This window comes from Heptranchias perlo, chromosome 11 (genome assembly GCF_035084215.1).
Source record: "Heptranchias perlo isolate sHepPer1 chromosome 11, sHepPer1.hap1, whole genome shotgun sequence".
Classification (NCBI taxonomy): domain Eukaryota; kingdom Metazoa; phylum Chordata; class Chondrichthyes; order Hexanchiformes; family Hexanchidae; genus Heptranchias; species Heptranchias perlo.
In genome coordinates, this window is record NC_090335.1 from 65,587,186 (window position 1) to 65,608,970 (window position 21,785).

The window sequence follows — 21,785 nt, forward strand, 5'->3', positions numbered from 1 at the left end:
GTGTACAAGATAATCTCGCTGAGGAATCAAGGGAGCTCTCAAATTTTAGGTTTAAATCAAGAATTAGGTCCTGATCCTGATTACTCTCCTGTTATTTGAATATAAGCTGGGTATTTTCTCCTGCACCATACATCAGCCTCCAACTAAGGGTTTGCTTGAGAGGAGTGCTGGGAAATTTGCTTCTGATTGTTCATTGCTCCTTTTCTCTCAGGAAGCACCCGGGCTCCTTTGTCCTCACTATATTACATACAGTATCAGGAATTCTGCTTGGGGAGAGTCATTGGCACAGATTTGCATGCTGCCATAGTGACTACCAGAAAGGACAAAACGTGGCCCGGAATTTTCTCGGAGCTGTTCCCACTCCACCACTGTAACTTCAATGGAAACGTGTTATGTGCGTAAACAGGGTTTCCACCACACTCCCGATGCAGCTAAGGCGAAAGAACGAGTGCAACTCTGAGGAAATTATGGGCGATGATGTGTTTTGCCTACTAACTAACTAGGGCTTCTCGGACCAAACTGCCAGTCAGTAACGATGCATACTGTGTGGGCCATAACCTTTCTGCTGTTCTGGACTGTCCATACTGTAGACCATTCCCCTTCTAAGCAATTTGCTCCCATTGTGTTCAGTAACACTGCTAGACAGGATGTGGAGATGCCGATGATGGACTGGGGTTGACAAATGTAAAGAATCTTACAACACCAGGTTATAGTCCAACAATTTTATTTGAAAATCACAAGCTTTCGGAGGCTTTCTCCTTCGTCAGGTGAGTGTAGGATTCGGATTCCATGGAAGGTTACTGCATTTATAGTCAGAGAACAATACCTGGTGATTACAGATAATCTTTCCAACTGCCCATTGTCAAGGCAATCACAGTGTTCAGACAGAGAAATGTTACCTATAGGACCACCGAATACACAAACGGCCAGAACAAAAGACAGAGAGAGAGAGAGAAACATCCGAAAGGAAGAGAAAGACAGAGAATGACCCGTTGTATTAAAAACAGATAACTTTTTCTCGCTGGTGGGGTTACGTGTAGCGTGACATGAACCCAAGATCCCGGTTGAGGCCGTCCTCATGGGTGCGGAACTTGGCTATCAATTTCTGCTCGACGATTTTGCGTTGTCGTGTGTCTCGAAGGCCGCCTTGGAGAAGGCTTACCCGAAGATCGGTGGCTGAATGTCCTTGACTGCTGAAGTGTTCCCCGACTGGGAGGGAACCCTCCTGTCTGGCGATTGTTGCGCGGTGTCCGTTCATCCGTTGTCGCAGTGTCTGCATGGTCTCGCCAATGTACCATGCTCTGGGGCATCCTTTCCTGCAACGTATGAGGTAGACAACGTTGGCCGAATCACAGGAGTATGAACCATGTACCTGGTGGGTGGTGTCCTCTCATGTGATGGTGGTATCTGTGTCGATGATCTGGCATGTCTTGCAGAGGTTGCCATGGCAGGGTTGTGTGGTGTCGTGGACGCTGTTCTCCTGAAAGCTGGGTAATTTGCTGCGAACGATAGTCTGTTTGAGGTTGGGTGGCTGTTTGAAGGCGAGTAGTGGAGGTGTGGGGATGGCCTTAGCGAGGTGTTCGTCGTCATCGATGACATGTTGAAGGCTGCGGAGAACATGGCGTAGTTTCTCCGCTCCGGGGAAGTACTGAACGACGAAGGGTACTCTGTTGGTTGCGTCCCATGTTAGTCTTCTGAGGAGGTCTATGCGATTTTTCGCTGTGGCCCGTCGGAACTGTCGATCAACAAGTCGAGCGTCATATCCCGTTCTTACGAGGGCGTCTTTCAGTGTCTGTAGGTGTCCATCGCGTTCCTCCTCGTCTGAGCAGATCCTGTGTATTCGCAGGGCCTGTCCATAGGGGATGGCCTCTTTGACGTGGTTAGGGTGGGAGCTGGAAAAGTGGAGCATCGTGAGGTTGTCCGTGGACTTGCGGTAGAGTGAGGTGCTGAGGTGCCCGTCTTTGATGGAGATTTGTGTATCCATGAAAGAAACCGATTCTGAGGGGTAGTGCATGGTGAGCTTGATGGTGGGATGGAACTTGTTGATGTTATTGTGTGGTCTCTTCAGTGATTCTTCGCCATGGGTCCATAGGAAGAAAATGTCGTCGATGTATCTGGTGTATAGCATTGGTTGGAGGTCCTGTGCAGTGAAGAAGTCCTGCTCGAACATGTGCATGAAAATGTTGGCGTATTGGGGTGCGAATTTGGTCCCCATGGCTGTTCCGTGTGTTTGGGTAAAGAACTGGTTGTCGAAGGTGAAGACATTGTGATCCAGGATGAAGCGGATGAGTTGTAGGATGGCGTCTGGAGATTGGCTGTTGTTGGTGTTGAGTACTGATGCTGTTGCAGCGATGCCGTCATCGTGGGGGATACTGGTGTCGAGTGCCGAGACGTCCATCGTGGTGAGAAGTGTTCCTGGTTCAACTGGTCCGTGGGTGCTGAGTTTTTGTAGGAAGTCTGTAGTGTCGCAACAGAATCTGGGGGTTCCCTGTACGATGGGTTTCTGCTGGACAGGGTGTGAGAGTCTCTCAAGATGATAAGTTGGCAGTGGAGAGAGAAGCAAGGGATATGTGCTGGCCTGCCCCCAGTTACCTTATCTCACTTTGCACAGGCAGAAAGTCTTGGACAACAATTGTAAATTGGCCTTAAGTGCACATTAAGGACCTGTTTTAAGATTGCGTGCTCATGACAACGAGCCTCACCCACCAGGAGCACATATCAGGAAACCGCAGGTGTGCTCCCCATGATTTTCCATCCATTAAAATTAATGAGTGGCAAATCATGGAGAGAATGCCTGCAGTTTTCTTGAAATGTACAGTAATGCCAGCAGGCAAGGCACCAGGCAGGAATGTGATTTCATAAACTCAGTCCTATAAAGTAAACAGGTAATTCTACTTTCTCCTCTAGATGCATGTGATGTGTGACCACACGTTTTAAAAAATAAATCCCCACCCAGTTTTCTCGCTCATGCTGAGGTACAGTTCCATGAGGATCATCAGATCACTGGCATCTCGCCCATGCGGTTATATTTCATATGTGAGCCTCGGTCAGGGCATGGGACTGTGATCCTGTCCTTACTCAATGTCCATATGCACATTGCAGCAAGAGACACTATATAGTAATCAGGAGTAAAAACCCTGGCCAATTTTTCCCCTTTGCGATGTGGGATGCTGATGCCAATTATTGCATTCCCAGTGTAGCCCTGGCTAAGATCAGCTAACTCAGGACAGACCAGGGATTTTCCTGGTTTGTGTGTCATAACATCTTGTGCATCCACACACTGGGTAATTCATAGTATCATAGTAGGTACAGCACAGGATGAGTCCATTCGGCCCATTGTGCCTCTTTGATACAGCTATCCAGTTAGTCCCATTCCCCTACTCTTTCCCCATAGCCCTGTAATTTTTTTCCCTTCAAGTATTTTTCCAATTCCCTCTTGAAAGTTACCATTGAATCTATTTCCACCACCCGTTCAGGTAGTGTATTCCAGACCATTAAATCTCGTTGCAAAGAAAATGTTTCCTCATGTCACCTCTGGCTCTTTTGACGATCACCTTAAATCTGTGTCCTTTGGTTACCGACCCTTCTGCCACTGGAAATAGTTTCTCCTTGTTTACTCTGTCAAAACTGTTCATGATTTTGGACACCTCTACAAATCTCCTCTGATCTAAGGAGAACAGCCCCAGCTTCTCCAGTTTTTCCACATAACTGAAGTCCCACATCCCTGGCACCATTCTAATAAATCTCTTCTGCACCATCTCTAAGGCCTTGAGATCCTTCCTAAAGTGTGGTGCCCAGAAATGAACATAATACTCCAGCTGAGGCCCAACCAATGTTTTATAAAGATTTAGCATAACTTCCTTGCTTTTGTACTCTATGCCTCTATTAATAAAGCCCAGGATCCCATATGCTTTTTTAATAGCCTTCTCAACTTGTCCTGCCACCTTCAAAGATTTGCGTGTGTGCACCCCCAGGTCTCTCTGTTCCTGTACCCCCTTTAAAATTGTACCGTTTAGTTTATATTGCCTCTCCTCATTCTTCCTACCAAATTGTATCACTTTACACTTCTCTGCTTTAAATTTCATCTGCCATGTGTCTGCCTATTTCACCAGCCTGTCTATGTCCTCCTGAAGACTGTTACTATCCTCCACATTGTTTACTACATTTCCGAGTTTTGTGTCATCTGCCCTTGTATATACCTTCTATGCCCAAGTCCAGGTCATTAATATATATCAAAAAGAGCAGTGGAGCTAATACTGACCCTTGGGTAACACCACTGTATACTTCCCTCCAGTCTGAAAAACAACCGTTCACCACTACTCTCTGCTTTCTGTCCCCTAGCCAATTTTGTATCCATGCTGCCACTGTCCATTGAAACCCATGGGCTTTAATTTTGCTAATAAGTCTATTATGTGATACTTTATCATATGCCCTTTGAAAGTCCATATACACAACATCAACCGCACTACCCTCATCAACCCTCTCCATTACTTCATCAAAGAACTCAATCAAATTAGTCAAACATGACTTTCCTTCAATAAATCTGTGCTGACTTTCATTTATTATCCCATACTTTTCCAAGTGCCAATTTATTTTGTCCTGAATTATTGGCCAGGATTTTTACCCAGAGCCGGGAAAGGGTGTCGAATCGTGGATGGGAAACCCAGAAGTACGGGTTTCCCGGACGTCCTTACGATTTTGATGTAAGAACGTCTTTTGTTTTTTTTGTCGGTTTGCTATCCAACAGGCTGGCCTTATTGACAGGCTGGTCTCAGTCGGACTGCAGCAGAGCAAGAGGACGTGAAAAGGTAAGTGTTCAGGTAAGTCTTAGATTGTATGGATGGGGGGTGGCATTGGCGGGGCATTAGTGGGTGCGGGGGTATGGGTGGGCACTGGGGGGGCATGGGTGGGCAAGGAGGCATGGGTGGACATGGGGGCATTGGTGGGCATGGGGGTCACGGGGGGAGGGTCAGTCATCAGGGGGGAGGAGGTCAGTCATCGGAGGTCAGTCTCGGAGGGTCAGTCACCGAGGGGTCAGTCACCGGAGGCGGGGGGGGGGATCAGGATCGGGGGTCATCGCGGAGGTCTACGATTGTTGGGGGGAGCATCGCGATCATTGGGGGGTTCAGCAATCGATGGGGGAGCGTCACGATTGTTGGGGGGGTCCGCGATCATACCGGGGTGGGGGGTCATTGCAGTTAGGCTTGTTAGGCCCGGGGGAAGCATTCCTGCTTCTCCGGGCCCACATGCTGTGCCAGGAAAGCACTTACCAGGAGTTTTGGGCCTTCTTGCTTCCTCTCACGCAGCGAAGGAGAAGGCCCGGGAATCATAAGACCGTAAGACCATAAGAGATAGGAGCAGGAGTCGGCCATTCGGCCTCTTGAACCTGCTCCACCATTCAATGAGATCATGGCTGATCTGATTTTTACCTCAACTCCACTTTCCCGTCTTTTCCCCATATCCTTTGACTCCCTTGCTGATCAAAAATTTGTCTAACTCAGCCTTGAATGTATTAAATGACTCAGCCTCAGCAGCTTTTTGGGGTAAAGAATTCCAAAGATTCACGACCCTCTGGGAGAAGAAATTCCTCCTAATTTCCGTCTTAAACGGGCGACCCCTTATTCTGAGACTATGCCCCCTGGTTTTAGATTCCCCCATGAGGGGTAACATCCTCTCAGCATCTACCCTATCGAGTCCCCTCAGAATCTTGTATGTTTCAATAAGATCTCCTCTCATTCTTCTAAACTCCAAAGAGTATAGACCCAACCTGTTCAATCTTTCCTCATAAGACAACCCTTCCATACCTGGAATCAACCTAGTGAACCTTCTCTGAACTGCCTCCAATGCAAGTATGACCTTCCTTAAATAAGGGCACCAGAACTGTACGCAGTACTCCAGGTGTGGTCTCACCAGCACCCTGTACAGTTGTAGCATGACTTCCCTGCTTTTATACTCCATCCCCACTCCCGGCCCCCAGGGGTGTCAATCACAAAATCTTTCAAAATGGAGGCCCGCAGCCTCCTTGAAAGGTTTTAGTGACAACCCGCCTCCTGAGAGCGGGTTGGTTGCCCGCCCCTCATCCCGCCCCGGTGAAAACTGGAAATGGGCGGGTTGGAGGCAGGTCTGAAATTGTTGCAATTTTCAATGCCCCCCTCCCTCCGCCCCCAAGCCACCCGTTTTTCACAGTTAAAATCTTGCCCATTGTCTCTAAAAGTTTCCCCACTGCCGACTTTAGGCTGCCTGGCCTGTAATTGCTGGGTTTATCCCTTTCCCCTTTTTGAACAGAGGTGTGTAACATTTGCAATCCTCTAGTCCTCTAGCACCACCCCCATATCTAAGGAGGATTGGAAGATTGTGGCCAGAGCCTCTGCAATTTCCACCCTTACTTTCCTCAGTAACCTAGGATGCATCCCATCCGGACTGGAGGGTTCCCTCCCAGTCGAGGAACACTTCAGCAGTCAAGGGCATTCAGCCACCGATCTTCGGGTAAGCACTCGCCAAGGCGGCCTTCGAGACACACGACAACGCAAAATTGTCGAGCAGAAATTGATAGCCAAGTTCCGCACCCATGAGGACAGCCTCAACTGGGATCTTGGGTTCATGTCACGCCACACGTAACCCCACCAGCGAAAAAAAGTTATCTGTTTTTAATACAACGGGTCATTCTCTGTCTTTCTCTTCCTTTCGGATGTTTCTCTCTCTCTCTCTGTCTTTTGTTCTGGCCGTTTGTGTATTCGGTGGTCCTGTAGGTAACATCTCTCTGTCTGAACACTTTGATTGCCTTGACAACGGGCAGTTGGAAAGATTATCTGTAATCGCCAGGTATTGTTCTCTGACTATAAATGCGGTAACCTTCCATGGAATCCCACACTCACCTGACGAAGAAGAAAGCCTCCGAAAGCTTGTGATTTTCAAATAAAACAGTTGGACTATAACCTGGTGTTGTAAGATTCCTTACATTTCTCTAGTGAAGATGGATGCAAGGTATTCATTTAGTACCTCAGCCATGCCCTCTGATTCCACAAGAAGATCTTTTTTGTCCCTAATCGGTCCCACCTTTCTTTTGACTACCCTTTTACTATTTATATGTTTATAAAACACTTTTGGGTTCCCTTTTATGTTAGCTGCTAATCTATTCTTATACTCTCTCTTTGCCCCTCTTATTCCCTTTTTTAGATCTCCTCTGTACTTTCTGTATTCAGCCTGGTTCTCTACTGTATTATGAACCTTACATTCGTCATAAGCCTCCTTTTTCTGTTTCATTTTAATCTCTATATCTTAAGTCATCCAGGGAGCTCTTGCTTTGGACGTCCTTCCTTTCCCCCTCTAAGGGATGTGTCTACTTTGTACCCAAACCAACTCCTTCTTGAAGGCCTCCCATTAATTACTGTTTTCCCTATCAATTTTTGATTCTGATCCACCAGTGCAAGATCCCTTTTTAACTTACTGAAATTTGCCCTCCTCCAGTTAAGCATTTTCACATTTGATTGTTCCTTGTCCTTTTCCATAACTATTCTAAACCTAATGATATTATAATCACTGTGCCCCAAATGCTCCCCCACTGAAACATGCTCCACCTGTCCCATTTCATTCCCTAGAACTAGATCCAGCACTGTTTCCTTCCTGGTTGGGCATTTACATTTTTTCTATCCAGAGAACATTCTCAATTCACACATCCATCTTTTCATCTGTGTCTTCTCTTTAGCTCAGAAAAAAGTTAAATTCCTTTTGTTTCCTTCATGCCATTACAAATTGTATGGGGAAAAATAAACTCTAATGCATTTACTTATATTGCAGAAATCTACAGCAAGCAGTTCATATGATGAGTTTTGCTCCAGATTGACTCTAGTGTAATGACTTTGCTCTGGACTAAACATTATTGGTTTCATTGGTACTAGAGATTATCATGTAAAAGCTTACTGCCAATCTGACACACCTCACAAACAAAACCCAACCAATCAGTACAGAAGCTAATAGCTTTTGACAGTTTTGCAACATCGACAAGTGCAATACACACTATTTATACCAACCATTTGAGTGCATTCCTTCAGGCCTTGGAGTGCTGCAGCATGTGAGGGAATGACTAAAAACTCTATATTCTGGCTTGAAGCCACATAGTCTCAGGCACAGCAAACTAAAGTATTAACATGACACCTCATCACACCACTTCTCAGAGGCTGTCTGGACTAGCAAACCTGCAATGATGTGAATAGGGTAACTAGTTCCTGATATCACATGTGTTTGTGGAGATACTTTTCATATGGCTGCCAATGCCATTCCTTTGTTGGCCCAATGGAACATTGCACCATTTGGGGAAAGTCTAAGTGCAAAGGTCAGTCAAGATGGATTTTTATTTAGGTTTCAAACTACTAGAATAATTGCTCACATTTTTCTACCACACTCTTCACTCAAATGATAAAGTTTGTTTCTTACAGTACTCTTATAATCCCTTTCCTTCAATCTTTAGGTTGTCCTCATGTCACAAGCCATCCTTTGGCCTGGAGAGCAGGTTGGCAGCCTGCTCTTAGGTCTTGGCTTGTGTTGAGTTGCAGCCATCCATTAAGGTAAACTAGAATGGGATGTGTCGATTTGGTCTCAATATCCCCATCTCCCTTGGGGAGTTTTGAGAGCAAACGGACCCTGCATCACCTGAACTTATTGCCTCCCAGAATAGCTTGGTTAGAGTCAGGAACTCTCTGCAGAAAATCAGAGACACAAACATCCTGCTATTCAGAAGCTTCTGTTTATACTTTTTTAGAAACTTATTCTCAACAATACAGTGTATGGAGCTTTGTATGGGTGATTGTACTGTGAATATTTCTGATAATGATTTCTTACATTTTCTTAGGAAAAAGAAAGACAGCTGGGAGCTAAAAATATTTATGCTAATCGGATTCTGCTGGATATTTCAAAGAACTGCGCATCTTCACTAAGACAGAAAGGTAGATTAGTGAGGGTGTATTCACACACTTTGGAACAATGCTATTCAGTAACATTCTGATAAAGGCTCAAATCCCAAATTGTTGTGTTTCAGAGCCATATTCCAGCACTAGAGTTGGTTTGGCTCTGTTGGTTGCTGGCACTCATGCCTCTAAGTCAGAAGGCTGTAGGTTCAAGTCCCACTCTATGACTTGAGCACATAATCTAGGCTAACACTTCATTGAGAGAATGCCATATTGTTTGAGTTGTCATCCTCCAAATGCAACATTAAATCAAGGTTCTGTGTTCCTGTGGGTCAGGTGGATGTTGAAGATACCATTGCAATCTATGTTTAACAGATTGTCAACATTTTTGGTCATAACATTGAAAATGCCTATGTAACCAATTATAATAAGTATTCCCTATGTAAACAGACCCTGGTGACACCGTACTTGCAGGCTGCAGTCACTAGGTGTTATTTTAGTTCCATTGTATCTTGATCACTGTATCTTCTGACTCAATGAGCAATGCCAAAGGAGATCTATACTCAATGAAGAAGAGGAGGGAGTTCTTCTGCTGTCCTTTTTGCTGTGTTCAAATTGGCTGCCACCTTTGTCTACCTAGTAAGTCGCTGCACTTCAAAGTAATTCATTGCATGTGAAGTGCTTTGGGTTATTTCTGAGAGCACTGTGCTGTATTTGAGCGCAGCAGTGAGGCTATTGTCTAACCCACTGCACTACATGTGCAATAACTTATTTGCAGTACCCTTTCTATGAATAAATTTAATAAAAATATATAGGAAACAAAATGAAAAGTAATAGTACACCCACTGAGTTAACTGATGGAGATATTAACAGGAGGAAGAGAGATTTGGAAACATAGAAACATAGAAAATAGGAGCAGGAGTAGGCCATTCGGCCCTTCGAGCCTGCTCCGCCATTCAATATGATCATGGCTGATCCTCTATCTCAATACCATTTTCCCGCTCTCTCCCCATACCCCTTGATGCCTTTTGTGTCTAGAAATCTATCCAGCTCCTTCTTGAATATATTCAGTGAATTGGCCTCCACAGCCTTCTGTGGTAGAGAATTCCACAGGTTCACCACCCTCTGAGTGAAGAAATTTCTCCCCATCTCAGTCCTAAATGTCCGACCCCATATCCTGAAACTGTGACCCCTCGTTCTGTACCCCCCAGCCAGGGGAAACATCCTCCCTGCATCCAGTCTGTCTAGCCCTGTAACAAGCTAGAGCGAAATGAGAAAGGTCAGAAAAGGCAACAAATCCAATTGAACAAGTTTCTTTTTTAAAGTCAAGCCAGGCTCATAGTGAGTTATATATAAAGTGATGAAGAATCACTGAGCGCTGCTGCATCATTTCACTGTGATTTTTACAGAGTGTATACTGTAGATACACTGTTATCTACAGTGCAGGAACAGGGTGCCATTATGCTACAACAAAGCAAAGGCATATAGGCAGAGAGAAAGGGAAAAAATTACATTTTAACTTAATTCTATGAGTGCGGATGAAGAGTCCCACCATTCCCCCATATTAGGTGAACAGAAATAGTTGGCAATGTAATCTATTCTTAAATATTCTGATTTTAATACCTCAACACTAAATATACATATTTACAAGTGCACATTGTAACAGGGTATCTACAGTATACAATCTGTAAAAATGCTTGCCTGTCTCCATTCCCCTGAGATCATCAAGTCAAGCTGCTCCACCTAAAAGAAAATGATTTATTTTGATCAGGAGAAAAAAAACTTACATACAGAATCAGTATTCTTTCTCTGAGTGAAACTCTGTCCCTCTGCAAGATACTCTGCCCTAGTGGCCCAGCTAAGAATCTAAGCTGATTACAACAGGCAGATTAAAATAACTAGTATCACTCAAATATGCAGCTACCGGCAGGAAAACTGAGCACTGTATTACTCACATCTCTCTGCTTGATATTGGAATTATTTAAGTGAATGTCTTCTTGCAAGAACTTGTAGAAAGCACACAAAGTAGAAGGGAGCATTCAATGGAATGCAAAAACAGACACGGAGCAGGAATTGAGAGGTTAAGGGAGGTGACTCAAGCCATGATTGACAAGGAAGGCCTTGAGAAGCGTTTTAAAAGTAAGGAGAGAAGCGGCAAGGAATAGAGATTAGAAGGAAGATTCCAGAATGCAGCACTGTGGTAGCTGAAGGCTCTGTCACTAATGGCAGCGAAGGGAAAGGGATATTAGAAGGTCAGACTCTGAAGAGTGGCTGCTTGAGCTGAAATACATAACTGGAGGAGATTGGAAGAGGTTATCGAGGGATTTGTAAACATGGATGAGGATTTTGAAATCAATGTGCAGTCAGATGAAGTTGTGATCCAATTGTACAATGATCTGATCAGACTACACCTTGCATTTTGCATCCAGTTCTGGTTGCCGTGACACAAGGACATATTCCAACAATGGAGGTAGCGCAGAAAAGAGCCATGAGGCTGATCCCTGATGTCAGGGCTCTGAGTTATGAGCAAAAACTGGAAAGGCTCTTGATTTTTTAAAATTCCAATCTTCCATTAAAAATATATAAAATGTAATGGGGAATAATTACTTCCATTCCTTCTTGGAAAGGAAACATCTGAAAGGTGATCCTGAAAGAGGTATAAAAGAAAATAACTTACAATTAGATAGCACCTTTCACAACGTCCCAAAGTGCTTCACAGCCAATGAAGTATTTTTGAAGTGTAATCACTGTTGTAACACAGCAGCCAATTTGCACACAGCAAGGTTCCACAAACAGCAAAGAGATAAATAACCATATCATCTCTTTTAATGATGTTGGTTGAGGGATAAATGTTGGCCAGGACAACTTCTCTGCTCTTCTTTGTATAGTGGCATGGGATATTTTGCATCCAACTGAGAGTGCAGACAGGGCCTCAGTTTAATGTCTCATCTGAAAGACGGCACACCCAAGAACGCAACACTCACTCACCACTGCACTGAAGTGTCAGCCTAGATTATGTGCTTACATCTCTGAAATGAGATGTGAACCCATGATCTGTTGACACCTTGGCTAAGATAGTAAATGGTATGAGAAAGGTAAATCTGGAAGATTGCTTTAAATTAAATTGTGGATAATGGAATTCAAACTAGTAAAAGGTAATTTCAGGACTGATATCAAGAAATTATTCTTCACACAGAGAGACATCAACACTTTCTCTGAATTTTCAAGGAGAGTAGTGGAGGCATAATCCCTTGATCCATTTAGAAACAATTGGATGCTGCAATGGGGTAGACTGTAGGGTGCTTCTGGGTGGATGAATTAATATGGGCCAAATGGTCTTCTCTATCTGTAATTATCTTGTAATCTTGTGAAGTAGCATACAACTGTATAGGGGATTCAGCTTCAAGTCAATAAGCCCTCACTACAACACTTTATTTTCTAATGGTCCCTCTAATCTGCTCCACTAATGTGGTTTAATCCCCATCCTCAGAAAAGCATCACTAATTGCATCAGTATAAACGTTTTCTACATCAGGGCCTAGAAATTAGGTCGTGGCCAAAAACTTGGAATTCATGCACTGGATCCATAGGAAATTTTAGAAACAGGAAAATGCCATTTGATACAGCAAGCCTGTTCTTTTTCAATGGGCAAACTTCGGCTACCCATCATATTGCTCAATCTCTTCTCTTCAGGAACATACAGAATCTTCCCTGAACCTATTTATGCTCTCTACTTTATGCCTGTCCTGGTAATTATCCCACAAATCTTTTACCCTTTGGCTGGAAAAGTTCTGCCTGATTTATTAGTGAATAATGTACTCCTCCTCAGTTCTAAATTCATAATTTTTAACTTGTGTCCCTGGATTATCAAGGGTATGTCATCAGAGCCCAGGATCAAATTACATTGTTCCAAATATCTCCACCTACTGTTCTCTGTCTGAACAGGTCTATTATTGTCATTTTATTGCCCTTTATTTCTATTCCATTTTTAAAATTTTGTGATTGTTTTTAGCATTAACTGCGATATTCAGCCTTCCCCAACCCACAGTTGTGTTTACTAAAACGACACAAGTATATATGGCATCAGGTATCTCCCATCGAGCTCAGCTGCATTTCAAGCACAATTGCACTATTTGAATACGTTGTGATGGAATAAAAGCTAACACATAGAAATTTCACTTTCATTAGGCTTTTGACAGGTTCTGCAGCATTTCTACAGTTGTATTTATTGTTTCCTTTTGTCACATAGCAGGAAACGTGGCCAAAGCAATACAGACAGAAGAATGTGTTTCTCCCATCAGTTCCTTCTCTCCTCATAGTGTTCTTCCAAATTTAGAGATGACTGTTCATAGTGAGGTAACTTTTCCATTAATTTGTTGTTTCACCCACACTTCAGATATATAGCCTGTAGCTTGTCTATTGACTGGTATAAAATATATTTTCATAATTGTTACGCTAAATACCATAAATCTACAGAATCACTCATTATTTTCAATAAATACGGATGATTCTAATGCAGGCCATTCGTGCTCACAGTGATGGTTAAGTTAATAAGTTCACTTTCAGTGTGCAACTGAGCTATACAGACCTGGATGACCCTGGTTTGGTCCTTGGTTTGTACTGAGTTAGTGGATCTTAGTCAGGATGGAAGTAGGGCCCCTACAATTTGGCTAAAGAGGGGAGGGGGATAAAATCGATGAGGGTTATTGCTCCTGATTGCTATCTATTGACTCCTGCAGAAAAGTATGTGTGTGTATACACACGCATGGGCACCAATTGTGGATAGAATAAACTCCACCCCCAACCCCGCCCCCGGAAATATCAAATAACCTGTTGATACTCACTGTCCAGGCTCACACATGAAGACTACTCAGGGGTGAGGGGCCAGAGGGTGACCAGATTCCCAGTATGAACCAGTGCCTTTAAGAGGGAACTTGTTTAAATCAAGTTAAATGACCCACTGATGTGCGGTAACTCTTCGTGTTCATTTTGTATTATTACTTTAAGGTAAATTGTGCTGTTTGAATTAGTGAGTCCTGTCCTAACAGCTGTTCTTTATGTTCACCTTACTATGACATAAAGCAGCTTAACAATTCGTCTCACCAAGTGTTTGCTCAATCCACCTTCGATGAGATTGAAAACGTACACGCATAAAAGAAACAAATATCCGGTCCAGATCACAAGGAGATCTAAAAGTCAACAAAACAGAAATAGCAAAATCTAAAAATGTTGACCAGATCAAAAAAGGCAGAGACAGAAATGATGCGTTTAGCGGCAGAATGAAAAGCATGAGAGAGAAAGAGAGAGAATCCCAGGTAAAGGTTTGAGATTTTCAGTTGAATGAGTAAGAGCTTCAGCTAGAGAAAGACAAAAGCAGCCTAGACAGGAAGAAGGGCAACTTAAATGGGAAGAAGAAAAGGAATGAGAGCAATGCAGATTACAGGAAGAGAGGAAATGATGCAAATTCAGGTCAGTGAGGGGAAACAGTGTCAGCATGAGGTGGAAGAGAGGGAGAGACTGTGCCAACATGAGGCCAATGAGAAGGAAAAAGAGCATCCCTCTGCTCCCCCGCCGACAGAGAAATGTGCATTAGCAGAGACTCATGGAACTTGGGGACCACCATTTGATTAAATCAAATCTTATTACAGGTTTTAAAGAAGGGGATGATATTGATAGATTTATCTAGGCATTTGAATTGTTAGCTAGTCACCACAAGTGGGACGAAAATGAGTTGGCCAACCGACTCATGGGGCCCGATTTTAGCACCCGCTATCGGGTGCGTTCTCGGCGGGGGGGCCTCGAAAATCGTGAAATCCAGGATCCCGACCGGATCCCGCCTCGATCCCGCCCCTTCCGGGTTCCCCACTGACGCGCCGGCGTGCGCGCGCAGCTCCCACTGGTGGGAATCCCGCAGGCAATTAAAGCCAGTGGGATGCCACTTGAGAGTATTTATTTAGCTATTTCAGGTCATTAACTGACCTGATTAAGGGACTGTGTGTGATTTTGGATCAACATGGGACTGTTTCCCACACTGGGGGAAACACTCCCAGATCGAATGGACGTGTTGCAGCTGTCAGTCTGTGGCAGCTGCAAAGGTCCATTTGACAGGTGTTGGGGAGGAGACCCTCACCCATTGCAGGAGGCCACTCTGTCACTTGGGACAAAGTTTGGCCTCCTCCACCCTCCTCCTGATGGTCAAAGTCACCAACCTACACACTTACCCCGGGGTCTGGAGACATGTACCTACCTTGCGGACCCCCTCAGATGTACATCTTGCGGATGGGTGCCGCCGTAGCTGCAGTCATGACCTCCTCGGAGGGCGAACAGCATCACCAGCCTCGCCATCCACGCCGTCCACCTCTGACACGTGGAGCTCCACAACAGAGTGCTGTGACACATCCACCTGTACAGCAGGAGGGAGGGCTACCGCAGAGAGAGATGCGTCGCAGAGGGCACTACCCTCGCCACTGGTTCCACAGACCGAGGCTCAGCCTCCTGGACCTCTCTGAGCAGCAGTGCACACGGAGGCTCAGAGTCACTCGACATGTAGCTGTGGACATCTGCAGCCTCTTTCATGCCGAGCTGCTCCTGGCTGGCCCCAGCACCATCTTCCTACCTGTCGCTGTCAAAGTCACCACTGCCCTCCCGAACTTCTCCTCCACAGCCTTCCAGGGTGCAACCGGGGACATCGCCGATGTCTCTCAGTCGTCTGCGCAGAAGAGCCCTGCAAATACACCTACACCCACTCTGCAGTGACACAATGTGTGGCATCAGTGGTGGGTCCTCATAGTGATACCCAGGAGCGGGCATTATTGCACAAACCGGACAGGATTCGCGAAGACATGGCAGTAGTGGTGCCAATATAATGTGTGATGTGAGTTGTTCTGAAATTCAATAGAAGTAACAACCATGACAAACCCTCAAACACCCTTGTGCATCCCCTTCATGCTCACGACACGTTTGCCTTACGCTGCCTACTGCACATATGTGATGCATGCCCTGTGGCTGCAGCACAGGTGGTGGCAGGTTGAGTGAGGCTTGCCGTGAGAGAGATGCACGAGAGGGTGAGTATGGGATAGAGCCATGAGATTGTATGAGGATTGGGTTGCGTGGTAGTGGCGGGGTGAGTACTGGCGAGGTGAGTAGGTGCAGGTAAGATGAGGATGGGGTTTGAGTGGGTATGAGGGGTGATGTGTCAGAGTAGTGTTGGCAGTGCCGAAGGAGATGTGGGGTGGGGGCAGTGATGTGGCAGACGGATTGTAGGGGAAAGACTACGTGTACTCACTTTGGCTGACCTACTGAGGTCATTGGACCGCCTCCTGCGCTGTGTGCAGGTGGGCGATATGTTGGTGGCACAGGTGACCCCCTCTGCCACCTCGAGCCAGACCTTCCTGGTGGCAGAGGCAGGCCGCTTCCTCCCGCCCGCCGGGTGGAAGATCTCTGTCCTCCCTCTCCTCCTCACCCCATGTATTGATACCTGGGGTGAGGCATCATTAAACAGGGAGCAGCCTTCCCCCTGGGCTGCTCCATGCAGTCATCTTTGCTATTTGTTGCAGCATCTGTCAGTGGAGGACTGCCCCTTTAAATAGAGCGCCTCCAACTGACAGATCTTACTGCGCATGCGCAGCCCGCCCGACGCGCAGACCAGCAGCGGGGAACCCGGAGGAGCAGGTAAGTGGCTCCAATTAGTGCGTTGCCTGCTACGATCGCGTGGGAAACCCACTAATTTCACCAGGCGCGTTACCCACGCGCCCGCTTGCCCACCCGCCGAGAACCCGCACCCCTGGTAAAATCGGGCCCATGATATCACCAAGCAGAAAAACATTTTCTCTGGTCAATTCTGCTGAATGTATGGGTTTTGATATTATAAAGTGTGCTGTTCTCAGAGCTTATGATTTAACGCATCACAGTCAAGCCGAACCTTGTCTTCATCACAAACATGCAATTTTCATAACAGGTCATTGGATAGAAATCAGAAATAGGGAATTCGGTTAAATTTTCCTGTCCCTCACCTGAGAGACAATGAAGCTAACTGTAGCATCCCTACAACTACTCCCAGTTGAGATCTGCTAACTTAGCACAGACCAGAGATGGAACTAGGAAACGTCCTGGTCTGCATTTGCCCACTGAGCCATCAGGCGACCCCTACTTTTAGTTTTTTTTTCATTATCATTGCAATGTTTGGATAGGTTTACACTGAATAAAATGCTTCAGAACGGAGATTGTTTTGTTTTGTACTTTGATTTTTGTTTTCTCTCATATGTTTAATTGAAGTGGGACTCCAGAGGAGAATGATAGCAGCAGTGTGAAACTCAGTCACATGATGACAGTTGAAATTAATCCCACGATAAAAGTGGTGCCACAGTGCTATTATCACGCTGCCCTAGAGGCCACACTCTTCATAGATATACAAAAGTTCTTAAAAAATTACTATTTTACAATGCAATAGAGGGAAACACCAACAGAATATGACGATGAAGACTTCAAAGCATCAAAAAGACAGCTCAGAAAGGAAGAAAGTGAAAAGGAATACGAGGCAGAGAGATTAAGAAAAGGTGATCCTTTGGTTTATTTTAAAGTTGAGTGGTGCTAACTCACCTAGACTGTAAGTAATCAGTCACGTGAGATGGCATGAGAGATAATTACATCTAATATTTTTTTTAATTTGAGCTCTAAAGTGCAGAACCAGGGAGACTGCTTGTTCCTAAAGGTCTCTACACAGGATCTCAGTTGTGCTACTGATACTGGGGAAAGGGAATGTTGAACTGAGGCCAGGTACTTCACCACAGATAGGCAGGAGAAGTTCAGGTTGTTGGTGGGGTGGTGGGGGGGGGCCGGGGAGTAACATCAGGGTTCTCTTCTGCAATCTGGGGAAAGATCCACGTCTGACCAATTGGCCAGGGACAGTGTACAACAGGAAGAAATTGAAGAATCAGGAAAAGGAGAACACTCTCTTTGGAAAAAAAACTGTGGTGAAGATTATTAAGGTCCATCTTTTGAACTATTGACAGTTCAGATCTTGTATTAGTGCAATTATTGCTCACCTTGGTATTTTTAGTCTTCACTAATACTGATTATATAAATAATTAAAAATAGATGTTAGTGGGGTTGCCAAATTTTGTGTTCTGAGATTTGCTTTACGGATGATGAAAGACCATCCAAAACCTCAATAATTAGTGACTCTATCATCAGTCAGAGGTAAGTGAAGAAAATGGACTTTTATTTGAAAAACCCAAATTTTTCTGTCTGCTTATCCCATGGCAAATTCCAGACAGCTCATTCTAAAGTCGGATTGCCCTATCAAAAACCAAACGGATGGCACCCTAGATACTAATTACTCTTCTTCAGTACATTATATTACACATATTCAGCTACTATTATTTCCATTAGTCAGTTTACTGTAAGGACAAGAATTGAATGATGTAGTGGCTTAGCATAACAGCCCTTCAACACTGGTATCTGGGCACAAATCTGCCTCAAACTGCTGGGATGAAGGCCCCATCTTCTTACCATCTGTAATTTGGGCAGTCTGAACACAGTTCCTCGTGGGCTTGGCCTCATAGCCACAAAAACCGTTCCTAATTTGGTACTAATTGCTTTCTTACTCTGATGAGCCACAAGAATGCTAATTATGGAGAATGGAAACGTCACAGTGATGTAGTATGGGCTGCTGTTCTTATGTTGGGCAGAGAGAAGAAGGAAGGAAGGAAGGGAGGGAGGAAAGAAAGTTCATTTGTGTGGCACCTTACCACTTCTGGACATTCCAAAGCAATTTACAATTGATGAACTACTTTTTGATGTGCAGTCACCATATTTATGTAGCCAATTGCCAACTTGCTCACAGCGAAGAGTAAATGCATGAATGATCAGATAATCTGTTTTTTCTTTTAGGCGGAATGTCAGCCAGAAAAGATCCCTGCTCTTTGCCCACAAAAGAAATAGTACTTTGTTGGCTGTGAAATGCTTTGTGATGTCCTGGGATGGTGCTATTTAAATTCATGAGTGTGATAGAACAGGCAGGTTTCTTGGTTAACTAGATGTTCTTCCTGTTTTAAAAAAAAGTCTGTTCTGATGGCTGTGCCTGAGCAATACTGATCAGCAAGATCTCTGATTTGTGTCGAGTCAACTGATCTCAAACAGGGTGGTGGAACAATTTAACTCAATGTGCCCAGGCTACGGAAGGGGAATAACACCAGCCAGGGTTCCTTTTCCTATTTGCTATTCAGTAACCTCTTCTGGGGAGTTTGTGTGACTGTTAATGAAGAGAAGATTGGCTCAGCTGTGATGCTCTTCATGATTTAATAGCCTAGGTTCACATTAGAGGTGTGGCCATTTTGGTGAAATAATGGAGGGATGCCAATACCTGAGCAACCATAACCTCAAAATGGGGCAGCACCTTCAGAAGAGGAAGAGAAAACATCAGAAAACAAAAGTTTAAAAAGAAATTTGTAAAAGTAGATGATATAATGATAAAACTAGAGGACAATGTTAGGCACTGAATACATACTTATGTCTTGTGTGTATTCACAGTGACAATCACAGACATAATTTGAGGCATCAACCATTGAGAGCCTCATGTATTAATCTAGATGTGATGCAGGAACTCCAGGCTTTGTATATCCACTTGATGTTACAAAAACTGACATCCAAGAATAGCTACCATTTATCAAATTATTTAAAAAATCATAAGTTTTAGTCTGTACATGTGAATGGACTAGACAACCACAAAAGCCACTTTTGTTGAATGGACTGACACTGGCAGACAGTCTTAACACCTTCATGTAAAAAGCCTAAGCAGGCATAAAGTAGACAGAGGAGGTAGTAACGAGCAGACAGAGAGAAATGATTCATTCAGGTAAAAAAAGAACTTGTAGGGCACACGGGAAGTAGGGAGCTGGTAGAGAGCATTGGAAAAATGTATTTCTTTATATTTGTTACATCAAATGTTATAGCAGACAGTATTACAGAACAGCTTGAAGTGACTGGTTATTTTTATTAGCAATACATATAAAAGCAGATAACACATTATCAACATTCGTTTTCTGTTGTCTTGTACACGAGAGGGAGCCATTTGATCCCTGCAATCTACTGTTTATGTCCAAGTCCAAACAGGTAAATCTGGTATTAATGCACATTCCCATTTCATATTTATTTTCCTGAACTTCGCCCATCAACCTCTAACCATGATTGGGGATTATAAATAACGCTAGGGCCTTAACAGACAAGTTTCTTTAAGTCCAAATTACTATTTCAGGTAAGTTTTTTTTTCTATATGTATAACCTTCAACTTCTCATCTTGAGCAGCCAAGAACGTGAAAGTAATGACGGCAACCTGCACTTTTCCCCACCCTACCTTGTAACAAGAGCTGAATCTTAAGTTACAATTGGGCTTCTCGAGTAAGGGCCATGAATATATCTTTGTAGGTAAGGTGCCTCAACAAATGCTATGGTAACTTTTACAGTGCCTAACCATGTCCTATATCAAAAAAATATTTGGCATACAACAGGCACATGCACGTTTAATACTGAAGGGAATTGCTGTCTAAATTTGAAAGTTAGCCTGCAGATCACTGGGAATCATCCAAACGTTTGCGCATTAGACAATTTACATAATTAGAAGATGTATAACTGAAAATAATGTTTTCTATTAAAAAGTAAGAGAGGCAGTGATGTCTCATTTGCTGTTGAGTTTGTTAATGCCAGGAGCTGGTAATAATCTGTAGTTAGTGGGTATGTGATGCTTACATATATGCCAACCAATGGCATTTTAAGCTGACGGTTATCTTTTCAACCCATGTGCAGGTTGCCCTCATTACTTCTATGTTCCTGGCTGCTTTGACAAGAAGTTGAAGGTTATGCATGTAGGAAAAAATCTTATCTGATATAGTGATTGGGACATAAAGAAACTCAGCAGTGTCACACAATCATCTTTTTCACTGGAATTGAAGGTCATTCAACCACTCAAATCATTTCATAGGCAGGACTGGAGCCAGTCAGGACCAATCAGATTAGTTCGAGGGCAGGACAAAAGGCTATTAGATCCACTCAGATCAGTTGCAGAGTGGGGGTTGAATGCTAGGACAACTTGATAGGTTGGAGGACATGGTTGGAACCCATGGCCCCGATTTTAAGCCTACCCACCCAGTGGGAACGGGGCGGGTGAGCGGTTAAAATTGGGTGAATCCAATTGGGCATGAAGTACCAATCCTGATTTTTACAGATCAATCGATTCCTTTCGAAACACACCTGCCAGAAACCGATGAGTTCCAGATGAATATATTTAAGTTGGGGTCCCATGATATCACTGACGCCCTGATGCTATTTTAACTCAGTAAAACCTCACGAGAGCATACAAGGCTACGGACCAAATGCTGGAATATGGGATTAGAGTAGACAGGGCTGATGGCCGGCGCGGACACGATGGGCCGAAGGGCCTCTATCCGTGCTGTATAACTCTATGACTCTATGACTCTATGAGATAGGACACAGGGACAGACTGACATGACTGGAGCAAACTTTAAAGGGGCATTCACCTGCACTGATTTGGATTAATAGGATCTCTGTGCTTTTCTGATTACTGCATTGCCAAGGCATTTCAGAGCTTGGAGATTCCTTCATTTCGATTTGTTTGCCTTACTCACCCTGCCTAAGCATTTTCAGCCATTTTTACTTATTTTTAAAATTTAAACATTTCCTATGTTGAGGGGTGACCTAATTGTGGTCCTTAAAATAATAAAGGGATTCGATAGGGTAGATACAGCAAATCTATGTTCTCTAGTGGGGGAATCTGGAACAAAGGGAAATAATCTTAAAATTAGAGATAGGCCATTTAGGAGTGAAATCAGGAAATATTTTTTCACACAAAAGGTAGTGGAAATCTGGA

The 21,785-nt window shown here is 44.1% G+C and overlaps 1 protein-coding gene across 5 annotated transcripts in view; it reads left to right on the forward strand.

Moving 5' to 3' along the window:
- The window catches only part of LOC137327008 (lebercilin-like protein), a 50,696-nt gene that overhangs the window by 27,699 nt on the left and 1,212 nt on the right, over window positions 1-21,785 (forward strand). The window contains exons 5-7 of one of the 5 annotated variants that reach the window (XM_067992388.1): window positions 8,849-8,942; window positions 13,152-13,258; window positions 17,352-17,457. The exons of 2 other annotated variants lie outside the window; for them this stretch is intronic. In XM_067992388.1, the coding sequence (XP_067848489.1) occupies window positions 8,849-8,942; window positions 13,152-13,258; window positions 17,352-17,457 (307 nt within the window). Of the gene's footprint in view, window positions 1-8,848; window positions 8,943-13,151; window positions 13,259-17,351; window positions 17,458-21,785 lie in introns of those variants that run through there. 2 more of the 5 variants (XM_067992387.1, XM_067992386.1) reach the window with 2 other exon arrangements.